The sequence below is a fragment of the Acanthopagrus latus genome, chromosome 2 (assembly GCF_904848185.1).
Source record: "Acanthopagrus latus isolate v.2019 chromosome 2, fAcaLat1.1, whole genome shotgun sequence".
Lineage (NCBI taxonomy): Eukaryota > Metazoa > Chordata > Actinopteri > Spariformes > Sparidae > Acanthopagrus > Acanthopagrus latus.
The window spans coordinates 17,469,222-17,483,454 of NC_051040.1; the positions used below are offsets into that span (position 1 = coordinate 17,469,222).

General features: G+C 41.8%; 1 protein-coding gene across 5 annotated transcripts in view; it reads right to left on the reverse strand.

Moving 5' to 3' along the window:
* gria4a (glutamate receptor, ionotropic, AMPA 4a) overlaps nucleotides 1-14,233 on the reverse strand; it is a 116,692-nt gene that overhangs the window by 21,997 nt on the left and 80,462 nt on the right. For all 5 annotated transcript variants that reach the window (XM_037074025.1, XM_037074015.1, XM_037074044.1 and 2 more), the window contains exon 14: nucleotides 677-875. In XM_037074025.1, the coding sequence (XP_036929920.1) occupies nucleotides 677-875 (199 nt within the window). The remainder of the gene's footprint in view (nucleotides 1-676; nucleotides 876-14,233) is intronic.

Consider the following 14,233-nt stretch of genomic DNA (forward strand, 5'->3'; position numbering starts at 1 on the left):
TTGTCATCCATTCCTAAGAAAGTTTCTTATTTGTTTTTAATGTATTTGAGTGATTCTTACCTCGCTTAAATTGCAATGTTGTTTATCATATCTGTTTTTGTCTTTATAAAGCACTTTCTAACTTGTTTCTGAGAATTGTTATATAAATCAAGTTAACACCCAGGCTTAATAGCTTGCAATCTTATGTTTCTCTTTCTGTCTCTCACATTTTGCTGGCTTACTGCCATGTTTCCAGATGTATAGCTGTGAGCATTTTGATGATTTGAACAGTGAGAAACCACTGGTGTTTTGTACCTATGTGCACTAGATACAAACTAAGAAGGGAGCCTTGCAGGAATACTGTTCCACTGCACCACCGGTCACTTTTTCAGACTGTCGTGGAAAATAATCTAGATGTAAATAAGACCATTGTATGTAAATGTCTTCTTTAAATCATTATAACATGCATGGACACCCTGAGATTTTGAGATTGTGACCAGAATTTAAAATATTGTTGTCGTATTGTTGTTATCTGTATGCAGCACTAACAGCGAGACCAGCTGGATGAAAATAGTCCTCCTGAGGGTCGTCTGTGACTTGAAGGCTTTCTTCCCGTCTTGAGCTCAGTAGCAAATTAAACTTAGTTAAAGCCTGAAACCTCAGTAGGAGTTAAGTAAATGAGCGTATGAGTCCATACCCTGAAGAACTCCTTTGTAGAGCCCGAGTCCAGTGTCCCGTAGGCTATCTCTGTCTGCTTGGCCAAGTCCTCTGCGCTCTCTATGGGCGACACCATCCTCTCCACGGTGAGGAAAGCAGCCAGGTTGGCCGTGTAAGAGGAGATGATGATAAGGGTGAAGAACCACCACACCCCTCCGACAATACGTCCGGACAGAGACCTGGAGAGAAGACGGATGGAGGCGAGAAAAAAGGGACAAAACAAGGAAGAAGAGAGATTAAGATTAAGGAGATAAAGGGAAAGAATTGCAGATGAGAAATTAGCAGAAGGACGAGCGGAGAAAGACAAGGATGGAGGTTAAAGGGATAAAAGGAATATAAAAGAGCGTTGGAGGGAAAAACAGAAAAGGAAACATAATTAAGGTTAACTCCTCAGAGATATGCAAAACAAAACACTGTTTTTTCTTTCTCGACGCCACCCTGTGCATGACTGTGAAAATGACAAAACCGCCAAAGTAATTGTCTCTCAACAATCGAACCAATTCGGCGCTAACAATAACAAAGGCAACATGCAGCCGATTGTAATCTGGGCGCTCCTCGGTCTCCCTCAACCTCATCCCTGTCTTTTCTCTTTCTCCATGTTTACGCTCTTTATCTACCATTTGTGAGCATCAAAGTAAGAGGCACTTCAGTTTGTTTGTGCAAACTTGCTTCCACTGTCTAAAAGGGACAAGAGCGAGCAAGAGTGAGCGTGTTAAAGGGAGAGGAAATGTGAAGTTCCGAATGTGAAGTTTTGTTTTCGCAACCTTGAAACTCAAAGGAGTAAGAAAGTAAGGAAATTGGATGGGACATGTTCTTACAGTTCCTCTGTTTTCGTTTAAGTATAAAAAAAAATCAATAAAAAAGTGGTGAGGACATGCGCTCAGTCTGTCCGCTGTGAATGATCTCTGTTGACTTGACTTTCGTGTGCTGGTAGCAGAGAACAGCAGACAACTCACATTTTAGCTTTTTGGAAACATTATTGTGTAGGGTAGTGTGTCTCAACTTGCTGTGAGATTGAGTGTGTGTGAACGCACCACTGGTATCGTATCACATATCAGTACTGCAGAAACACATCCAAAGATTCGGAATCAATATACATTTAGTAGACACTTTTGTCCAAAGCGACTTACAGTTATTCACTGATGGCAGTGGCAGCCATGCAAGGTGCCGACCCGCACATCAGGAGCAGTTCGGGGTTCAGTGTCTTGCCCAAGGACATTTCAACAAACAGACAAGGGGGAATCGAACCAGTGACCCTCTGATAATAAATGCTGGCTCCACCCCTGAGCCACAGCCACCCAATGTGTATCCATATATTTATATCTATGACAACCATAGTTGATATACTTTGTTGCAAGGCTTATTTACTCAACCGATGAGCCACCATCTTCATTCAATATTCATTCTCCTTTTAGCTCTGTTTTTGGTCTCCACCATGTCCTTGGGGAAATGTCTGCCCTCTTAGCAGCTAAAAGCTCCTCTTTGTTCACCGGCGACTCCTAACTTTTGTTTGCCACTTGGTACTTGGGAAGATTCTACAGAAGCAGCTGACTGCTGCTGCTGGAAACAAGAACCAGAGAGAACCCAAACGGTGAAGTTGTGAGTTGTGAAACAAAACCAATGAGCTTAAGAAAGCCCTGACACTAGATCTGGGGGATTATCTTCACAGCCCCTTCACCTAAAACATCGCACTTCTGATCCTTTGTTATTATAAAAGTATTGATTATAGCTCCACGAACAGAATTGGGGTCGGAAAACTCAAACAAGCCCTCAGAAAATAAGGCTTTACATTTCTTGGACAGGTAGCTGTGTGTCCATGCGGCCACTCTGACGTGAAAGCAGTGTTACATGATTTATTTTTGGGGTGGGATGGGTTTTAAGGAGGTGCCGGCTGGAGAGGAGGAAAGAGGAGTGAGAGAGCTGAGAGGTGCAGTGATGCCTGACTTGGCATAAATTGTCACCTTTCCTGAGCAACTCCGCATTCTGCTGCTGTTCAAAAGCCAGCACACCTCTTAATCCTCACACACACGCGCGCACACACACACACACACACACACACACACAAATTGATGGCATGTGTCCTTGACGCATTGATCTGTTAGTCTGAATTAATGAACCTGCCATACACTATTCCTCAGAGAGAGTAGTTAAACTCATTAGCAGACAGTGGAAACATATTTTCAGTCAGACTTTCGAAAGCGCTGGACAACCATTGCGACTGCTTTTAACGTAAACACAGGCAATGACTATAACAATGTGATAATGATATCAAGGCTCGAAACATAATGTTGATAATTATGACGTGAAGGAGAAGGAAGGTGGTGCGCTTGGACGATGTGTATAGGAGCTCATCATCATATTTTCTATGGGGTCTCTAGCAGAGGCCACCAAGGGCATGGGATCTGATCGGTTAGCTGGTAAATGAGCTGTGACAGCATTTAATCTGAGTTGATGGAGTGCCTGTGTGATTTAAATGGACATCCGAACAGCAAGAGGAGGAAGACAGAGGAAAGGAAAAAGGAAAAGAGGATGAAACCAGCAAAGACAGGGAGTCGTTCATTTGGTAGCTTGTTGGGTGAAGGACAAATCGTGTGTTCATGTTTGATAGATAAGGAGATAAGGTCCCCATCTACACAGACTGGAATAGATAAATGAATGCCAAGCTAGTGGGCGCCATCATTAAAACATAAAAGTATGAAGTAGTTAACAAAACCCAGCTTTTCCAGCAAAAATGGAGGTTGAATTACAGCACAAGGGAAGTGGACCAGGTACTGCGCAACCAAAAACAGGCAGAGACATCGATGTCACAGGTCCCCAGGTCATGATGAAACAACTGGAATAGCTGCGGAGACACTGCAAAATAAAAATAACCATGCTGGTGGAGGAGGTAAAGAAAGGGAAGAGGAAGAGTGGGAGGAAGAGGAAGAGGGAACCGATGGGCTCAAGGCAGAGCATCGGTGTCAAAGTCTGTTCCCTCGCTGATGTGTGTTGGACTGAGATGGTTCGAAACCAACATTCTTGTGGTTGTAATGCAACAGGGAAACACTAGGAGATTAGGAGAGGGAGTTGGAAAGGTGTGTCCACACTGAGTGACACTTTATTGACTGCCTGATCAAAATGTAATTGGACCCGTTTTAAACCCCAGGAGCTTTGGTAGTAGAGTGTTGCTTGCGTGTCTAATACCTAAAATGCACCACATACAAAGAGAGAGGGAGGAAACTAAGAAAAGACTCTGTGGTGGCAATGCACGTAGAGTTTTATAAACTGCCAACTGTTCAGCTGTGAAAATTAACTTATCTAGGGCCCCTAATTTTGAGCTGGCACAGTGGAGTCAGATTTTGGACCAGAGTTTGGCAGCAAGAACAAAAAGCAACAAGTGGGTTTTTGTTTTTTTTTCTTTGTGTGTGTGTAAATATTCAAACAGTCAAATTAAACCCTCTGGCACATAAAATGTGTTTATATAACACAAACCACATTATTCAGACCCGCTGAACAGGCGCATCTCTTATGAAATCGGGTTTCTTGTGTCAGAAGTTGGACTTCTGCAGCAACGTGAGATTTATGTGAACTCTTTAGTGCACGTCAACAATTGGTTCAGTTGTTTCGTCAGCTGATTGGAGTTCTCCTGAATGAACGCTGCATTCGTCAAAACCAAACTGCTTTTCTAGCTGTATTTTGTTTAAAGTTATTTACGTGACTGATGAATTTCTTTGGTCCATAAATTTAAATGCAGCAGCTGAATGTACACAGTGCATTTCTTTTTTGTGCACCTGTTTAGGATAGTGACAAGACCACATTAGACTGAGTTGCCTGAAATGAATCAGCTGCCACATGCAGCCAAAGCCAACCAACCAAACAAGAACGAAAATGTCACTGCTTTTATCCTGTCAACAAAATTTCATGTCAGGGTTTCTGAGAAAGAATTATTGAATGAATAACAGTGTGAACGGAGGCAGCAGACGACGCCACATCTGAAATGTCTCTCTATCTCAGGTGGCACGAAAGAACAGCCATCCCGTAGAGGAATAAAATACAGATTGGTGGAGGACAACATGATTAACAACATGTCTATTTCTAAACGTGCTGTCCTTGATTTATGTGTGTGTGTGTGTGTGTGTGCATGTATGTGTGTGTATCTGTGTTTGTGTGTGTGTGTGTGTGTGTGTGAATGAAGAGAGAGGGATGTATTCACCGGTGTTTGGCCTTGGAGCGAAGTTAGAAAACATGTTTACCCACCAGAGCGGGGTCGATGGAGCATGCTCCAATCAAACGAGATCATGTTAGAGAGTGTGCATGCATGCATGCGTTTCAGAGTGTGCACACGTAGCTTGTCGCCGTATTCATGCATTTTCTGTGCACGTACATGGGCGAGCTTTAGGAGTGACGTCCTTGATCCTGTATGTGACGCGTCAGCGGGAGTGTGGCGAGCGCGTCTGTGGCGGCGTGAATGTGTGTTTCACCTGAGCATGTGTGTTGGTATGCAACAGGCGAATCGCTCCATAGCGGGTCATGTATCATCTATGATAGCCAACAGATTGCCTCCCCAATCCTCTGTGTGAAAGATTAATGGCATGCTGTTCCTCTTTCTCTCTCTCTCACACACACACACACACTCCATCACACACAAAAACACAGTTCTGAGCTATACAGTTTCTTTTCATCTGAATTCTCTCAGAGGAAACTGTAATTTTTCGGCTGTGTGTGCACACGCTCTTGCATGTGTTTTACTGTCTACCGTGTCAGACTGATGGACGACAAAGATGTTTCACGCAGCTCAATCATCAACTTATTTTCTCCTTGGCAGCCTACAAGTATGACAGCGATTGCAACCATCTTGACAGAAAAACCCGTTAATGCAATTACCATAACAACAGCACACAAACACAGACACAAACACACACAGAAGCACACACAGAAGCACTAAAGTAGATTGATGCTGACACACACACACACAAACAAACTGAGCCAGAGCTAAATTGTTGTTGTCCATAAGTACTGTTTTCAGTTTTGATGTGTCTATCTATATAATTTAGCATTGAGCCAACTCTTCAGGATAGATTGATAGAAACAAAACACATACACAATGCAAATGCAAATATTAAAAAAAAGAGTATCAAAGAGACACAGACAGCAATGTGACAGTTAAAGTTAAAATATGCCTTCTAATATTGTAAAGTCTGTCTTAATAGCCAGTCGCCAACATGGACCATGAAACTGTTTTCCTCCTCCTGTTGTTTCTGGCTCCAAGAGTCTAATCATGTGGGTATCCTCCAAAGTTGATGTCTTTTTTAGTCCAAAATTCACTCTTTATGTTTCCACAGACAATGTTAGAGTCTGTGCAGAGCTGCAGCGGAGCGACAGAAACACAAAGAAGGAAATGAAGTATTAAAAACAAGGACTACATTTGAAAGGTGCCCACTTGGTTTCTTCACCATCTGTTGAAGCCTTATGTTTAACTTTGTAATTTATCTTATTTTACACCGAACAAAGACTGTGGATTTGTCCCTTATTAACTAATGGTGGATGTTAAAAAATGTTGCATGTTAGGAAGGCAAGGATTGTTTTCATGATCCTTTAATCTAATGAAAGGGAGGTTGTTTTAAACCTTGTCACATCGTTGGATTGTCGGCAGGATTACACAAAAACAACTGAACAGATTGCAACGAAACTTGAATGGCGGATGGGTCTCCGTCCAGAATAGACCTCGAGAAAATTACAGGGACCTTTTCTTACTTGTGCTTTTTAAACTATCAGGGAATAATTTATGTATCCCAATGACAAAAACCTGGCGTACTTAGGTGGCTGATATCTGTGAGTTAGGACAAAAGGTGACTGATAGATGTCAGCGGGGGTATGCACTCTACTGGGTGCTATTCAAGTTGCATACAGTGTAGAAAAGCCACATTTATTTTATAGCCATACTTAGGTGATGTTGATGAAGATGGATACAGCATGATATTGCTTTATTTTGTGCGTATATTTTGATGCTGATCCTAGAGCAGGTGGGCTTAAATCATGGTTAAGTAGTTAGAGGTAGTTTTAAAGTCAGACTGATGCAGGGCTAACACGTTTTATTGGATTGGGTTGCATTGCATTAAAGGGGACTGTCAGGCTTTGGCAGATGTATGCAATCTACTGAGTGCCATACCAGCTGATTCATTGTTTAGTCTTCGGACAGACAGCCAGAGTCCTAAGTGATATTTTCAAATTGCCTTGTTTTGTCCAACCAGCGGTCCAAAAAAGGACTCTTCATTTTAAATGCTCAATGACGAAGGAAAGCATCAGATCATTACATCAACTTAAAAGAGGCTGGAGCCAGACTTTTTTTAAAATTTTAGCAAGAAAGTTATTCCACGATTAATCGTTAATCAAAGTAGTAATAGCAATTAATTTCCGTTCGACTAATCGATTAAATGACTGATCGTTTTATAAAAGACGGTTTTAAATTATGAACATTATGAACCTATACATTAAATCTTTTCTTTCTGATGCAGTTATACCTCATATTATCAAGTAGTTCTACATGTTTTGGTGAATTTACCAAACAAAACAAAGAAATGGTTCACAACAGACTTCAAGTGGTATTTTTTATTTTTCCCTCTTGTTCCACGAATCGTTATGAGATCACATTTTTCAAACTGCTTTGCACGCCAGACATCACGGGTGATGGGCGTTTCATTTGATTATGCAAATTGCGAGCTTGTTAAAAACTAATTTCCTTGTTTGTTGATACACGCCGACATGGGAAATCCAAGACTTTTTACTGCAGCCGTTACATTCCAGTTGGGTAAACAAGACGAGTGGAATGAAGAGACGGTGACAGAAATGTTTCGACAGTTATTAGCGTGTCTGACGTTTTTTTTTTTTTTTGTGGGGGGGGTGACTAATGTTTGATTTAATGTACAAGAGAAGAGAGAAAGATGGACAATTATAATATTCTTCTTCTTGTCTTTTCTCTCTTGCTCGTGGACAACAGCTGTGAGACAAAGTGAATCGACTGGCTGATTGGAACGGGCGGAGAGGCTCCACAGTAGATGAGCGTGTGAAGGCCAACAGAAAGAAAACCACATTAATAGATTGAAGATTAGATGCAGCAGATAATGAAGGGCATAATGAAATAAAATAATAACTGGGATAATAAAAGCGGAGCAGGAGAAATAGGAGACACCCAGAGGGAGAGACAGAGAGGATAAAAAAATTTGTTGCCGAATTTCACAAACACAGTCAGTTAAAGAGCAACTGGCTTCTAATCAGTGACCTTGAGCCTCAGTGCTCCGCTGTAGTTAGTTAGTCGAACCATTAGCTGGATCTGTTGCTGCCATTAACTATTCAACATGCCCATGGCCATTTACTCAATACTTACACATGACACAGACCCAGACACACAGACACACACAGAAGAGAGCTGTAATTTCAGATGTTTATTGACAGAGACACATCCAATCCCTCTGAGATGTTCGATGGTGATCAGTTTACCTCCCTCTCTCCCCCTCACTTCTTAGTGTACACTCCTCCGCTTCACCTTCCTGCAATCTATTAATTTCTATGTTTAACAATTCCGCACCCATCACCTAACTGCCCATCACCCCTTTCGTGCTGTGACTGGCCCAATCATCGACATTACACACACCCCCCCCAAACAAAGCCCAGTGCCGAAAGATGGCAGGTGTGCAGTGCAAAATGCCATCTCAAGGTCACTCTGACAAGGCGTGTGAGTGTGTGTGAATGTGTTTGCTGGCAGCCATTGCCTTCTGCTTGATTGGAAAGGTGAAGGAAACCCAAAGTCGGGGTGCTTGCAAAAGATTCAGAAAAAAGTGAAGCACGCAGGCATGCCGACACGCACACACACACAACCATACGCGTGTCCTTGTTATTTATAGCCATGAAAAAGTCCATTAACTAAAGTGATGATTGGACTGTAAAACAGCAGGAACAGGCAATAAGGGAAAGCTATGAAAAAGTGAAAAAGGATAGATAGATAGATAGATAGATAGATAGATAGATAGATAGATAGATAGATAGATAGATAGATAGATAGATAGATAGATAGATAGATAGATAGACAGGTAGATAGATAGATAGATAGATAGATAGATAGATAGATAGATAGATAGATAGATAGATAGATAGACAGACAGACAGATAGATAGATAGATAGATAGAGGAGAGAGAAAGTGGGAGAGGAGTGTGTGTTATGCTGTGTCTCCCAGACTGCAGAGATGACTGCAGCAGGAAGAGAGGGACCCACGCTGAATACCAATGGGCCTACTATGGCAGCTCAGTACACAATACACCACTCGCACAGTCTCGCAGTCTCACACGCACACTCACACTTGCGCATAGTGTCTAAAGTCAAAAAATCTGTTTGTGACACACCGTCCGGTCGGAAAGAAGGTGCTCATAAAGGTTGTGAGACAACACATAAAACAAGACGGAAGAGTTGACTTTAGAGAGAAGGAACACAAATGAACTACAATCGGCCAAGCAGGCAGGCTGTGAAGCATACCAATGGTTCATTTGCAAAATCTGCATATCTGATAGTTATTTTCTTCAATTTCTTTTTGTGCCCTCCACGGAAAATAAATCAAACTGCAGTTAGGTTGTTTCAATAAGATATCTAAAAATGTGCAAATTTTCCCTGTAATGTTTATCAATTGTGTAGTCAAGGGCCTAGCAAATAAACTGGTAGATGATATATAATAGATGATATAGTTGGTATTTATATTGGAGGAAAGGCCTTCGACCAGTCTCCTCCTGGAGAAGCTGCCTCCGTCATCACAGTCCACAGTAAATGTCAGCTGTGATACTCTGATCCCTACAAGTGGCAGGATGGATAAAAATGGATAAAACCTGGACAAGAATCACTTGGATGGGGCAGACATATGGAAGATGAAAAAAAAGAGTTATGATTATGAGATGGAAAATGCCGATGTTCTCTCATGGACCTCAGGGCAAAGAAAGTAGTTGGGTGGTGTAATGGAATAGATAGAGTGTGTAGAGATTATTTCAGATTTTTCAGATATTTTCATAAGGAGGTAACGATGCCATTAATCACTAGCAAAGTAGATAACATAATACTTAATTACAGAGACCAATAACAGGTCTAATGTAATAAAACCAAAATAAAATGGTTGATTAATTTGTATTTTAATGCTATCATTCCATTCAAACCCACACAGCCCAGACGCCTCGATGAAATGCTAGCCATCAACGTTTTTTCTGCAAACCACTGATACGTTCACATTTGTGCATTTTATAGGCTGTGTTCCATATTTTATGAAATGTGTCCTATCATGTTCACATTACACCTTTCTTAACCTGAATTTCATATCGGGACATGGAGGGGATGGTGATGGAATGTCACAAATGAGAAGACCAGGAAGCCAGTGACCGCAGTCTGAGACAATGTTCCACAATGTGTAAGTGTTTTTAAGGCGATCTCAGGTTTTTTAAGCCAGAACATGATCTTTTCTGACAAAACCCTGAGCAAGTGGTTTGTGCCAATGTATAACCAGAGCATGAGCACAAGATTGACAGAAGATACTATTAAAAATGGAACCTGCAGAAATGTGTAGCTTTAACATATCCATGGTTTGCGTTAGCATCATCACTGCCTTGTAGTACTTTTGAGGAACTCACTTGATCATTGAACCACACAGAAAAGCTCCACTAACCCAGATTCCAGTGTAAAATGAACCTCGTCTTATTGGCTTAAGTCAACACACCACACAAAAAGAGTGTTATGCTCCTTAATTGAGACCCTGTGGATTGATCTGCGAGTGAAACTCTAGCTGAGTGGAGACACCAGCAAGAAAAAATATTCCCAGATTCTACTTTGTATTCTCCTTCATGAGTACGTGGCTCAGTGTCTTCTCCTGGTAGACATTGCTATGCAGCTCATAGAGGGCAGACAAAACTGAGCAAATGATTAATTTAATGCTCATGCTAAATCCTTTATTAAGTGACAAAAGTAAATGTTAGACTTTGGATATTTCAAGCAAAAAGATGGAGTTGCATAAGGCAGCAGGAGCACATCTTGTGATATGATAATATCGTAGTATTTTTTGACAAAGACGGAGAGGGGGGTTGATTGCTCTAATACTGGGATAGGCATGATAAAGTCAAAACAAACCTTAATTTTGTTAATAGTAGCCTCTGTAAAGTCCCTCCATCCACTGAGGAGGATCCATAATGTGTTTTTAAAATAGTCAGCATGGCTTATGAACATCAGAGATAAAACAAATGATGACCACAGGGGGGAATATCAAGCGCAGATAGGGGGGAAATTCCTCCCCCACCTCCCCGGCAGTTCACATCCAGGTTGTAGCACCTTTCTGCTGCCACTCGTGACTGAAGTCGGCGTCATGACTTTGCCTGCCTGCAGAGGTGAACAAGGAGACGAGATTTGAAGGAAACGTACTGAGGGGATAAAAAGATGATATCAAATGGCGATATGCATGACACGTCTCCTTTGCAGAGAACGTTGTCACAGTAAAGGCTCATCTATCACTCGGGGTTTATGGCTGCAAGCCTGCTCTACAGGATTATTTCATTTCTACAGAACAAGTTAATGTAACTCTTCGATCATCGTGTCTTTATATTGTTCTACCTCTTCATGCATAATCATGAACTGAATCACTACTAATGTGAATAAAATGTACCGAAAATGTTTGAAGTCCAAACACGTCAGTCATCACTCAGTACTGCAGAGACTTAAGCCCACACAGAGAGAGAAATTAATGGGTGACTCACTAAAATCAGCAGCTACAGGTGAAGCTGGGGCGGCGGAGATGAGGCTGATGTAATGCTGTACGTAAGCAGCATAACTATGTTGACGATGATAATGATGCACTATTCTCACAGTGAGCGGTGTGGCCTTAGCAGCTTAGGTGTGTAACAAAAGAGTGAGCAGAGCGTGACGGATTAAACAGACGAGCATGTGGGTTTGTGTTGCAAAAGAGTGGAGCGTGTGTTGTGTCAGAGTAGCAGCACGATGCAACGGTATTTGTGTTGTGTTTTTGCTCACGTCAGAGCCTTTGAGGTGTTGAGTGTCACTCGGGCAAGAAGCGAGAGCACGTGACACGTGAACTCTGCGGCAGTAACTCATCCTGCATGGTCAGGTCTATATATGCTTCAAACGAAGTGTCACACAGTTTCTGAAGCCCTCCCTCACAACACCTGTCCAACATTGGCATTGGGCAGGCTGACAATCTCACTATAATCTCTCAAAAAAAAAAAAAAAAAAAAATTCATAACAAAAAGGTTATATTAGTCAAACTTTTGTTTGGGTTTGTTGAGCTTATCTCTAAAGTTTAGAGCTCGAGTTTGACTCAACAGTCACCTTGAAATGTGGACCTGGTTCTATTCAAACATACAGAACCATCAACTGTATATTGACGCTCTTCTACCACTGAAATGGAGCGTGATTATAAAACAGCTCCCCGTCCATTTTGGAGCACTGCAAACAAGTATTGAACACATTGACATCATTGCATCTTAAGTTGAAATAACAAACTGATTAACATCCTTTTTTTCAGCAATCACATGATCATGCATTTGCTGTCATGTTTGTGGTAACTTGCATTCGGTCTCTACCAACTCCTGAGGGAAATATGTGGGTGCCTAGCTGCTAAATGCTCCACTTTGGTCGCTAACTGTGTCTGTGTGCTGTTCGGTGCTGAGCAAGTCCTCTCGTGACTTCATATTGTCAATATTCCATTTAAAAGACATGCATTTCCCAAGCCCTGGTCTCAAGGCACCACGGGATTTTACACCTCGATTCAAATGTGCAGCAGATTTCCACCAATTTGCTTCCTGACCATCCTGGGACGGGAGCCACACCACTAAAAGGAGCTGTCGCACCAGTCACTGGAGAATGGTTGATATCATGAGACTGACATTGCGATACATTAGACATCATGTTGAATAATAAATTAATACTGTATAAGCTGCCGTTATGTGAACATCATAGACTTAAGTTTGCATTGAAACCGCTCGTGTCAAAATTCTGGCAATTGAAATGAAGCAGAAGAAGAAAACGTGTTTAAGTGACAGATTTCAGATCCTCCGAATATGATCTGGCATTTAGGCCTGTTGTAATCTTGGCCCGTAGACGAGTTGTACTGTATTGGGGGTGACAGGGCCGGGTGATTTGTGTGACGAACACTGGCTTCATGTTAAGTATCACATTATCGCTGTGACAGCTGTAGCTTATGCACACAGATCTATAACAAGTCCTGTGAGTGATGGAGAGGTCTGCATGTGTGTGTTGGATTGTTGCGAAACTGCACAATGTTTTTTTTTTTTTTTTCTCTCTCTCTCTCTCTCTGCAAAAGCAATGTCAGCATGTGAAGTGCCTGTGTGTTTCTGTGCATATCCTGTGTGTGTGTGTGTGTGTGTGTGTGTGTGTGTGGACGTGCAGTTGGTGAGTGTTTTCTTTTTTTTTTTCTCCTCACTTTGTGTGTTGGAGCTAGAATTGGCCTGTCAGTCACAGTAAAGGGTGGAGGAGTGGGAGACGACAGGTGTCGGGGAGCGGGGGAGAGAAAGAGAGGGGGAGAGAGAGGGAGTGAAAGAGATGGATGAAAGAGCCTCGGAGAGGGGCAGAGGAGCGAAAGAGGAGGAGGAAGAAAGTGAAGTTTGGGCAGACGATGTAGAACTTTTGTACTACTCCCAAAAGTGAAATGCTAATGGGAATGCAGTAGAAAAGGTAGAAAAGTCCTTAAGATGAGGAACACATTGTTCAAGATCATATGTATGTCAGTGATATCTTGTTTTGAGCGTAAATTAATGTTAATAGTGAAAAAGCACCTCTGGGGTTAGAAAATGTATCGACCTTTTATATATATTCATAATGCTGAACATTAAGTATTCTGAACACTGACAAGACAAAGCAGCTATTACCCGGAATCATTTTTCTGCCTCGCGGCGTCGATGTGTTTTAGCTTAAAACCTTTCAATACATATGGGAGCAATAACAACAGTTTGTGTGGGAGAAATAGAAAGTTAACAAAATGTAGGAGGCACCAGTCTAGACCAGAGTGTGTTTATCGTGCATGTGAGAGGAATGCTTGTTGATGGACAGAAATGGTGGAATGTAACTAGGTACACTTACTTCACCTACTGGACTTACAGCTGCAATATGTAAGAATCAGCCAACTGTCGAATTCACTCAAAGCAGGTAGGGCATATAAGCCATGTAACCGTCAACTATAAATGCAGTTCGCTAATTAGTTCAGTTGGCCATACAGCTCGCAGTCTGCAGTGGCTTCAACCATGACTCTGACTCTGGAGCAATGAAGGTACAGGTGCAGACAGGAGAGGCATAAAGCATGAGAGGTCGGCATCAATCAGCACCAACCTAGGTATGTCAGACCTGTGCTTGGAATATCGCCTTCTCAGATACAAGGTGGTTTTATGAAAAAAAAGACCAACGTCTGTGACATAAGGTCAAAATTGTTATCAGTTATCTTCAGACTAAAAATTCTAACATGTTGCACTCACACACCGCCCAGACTCAAACCAACAGCCAACTTTATCT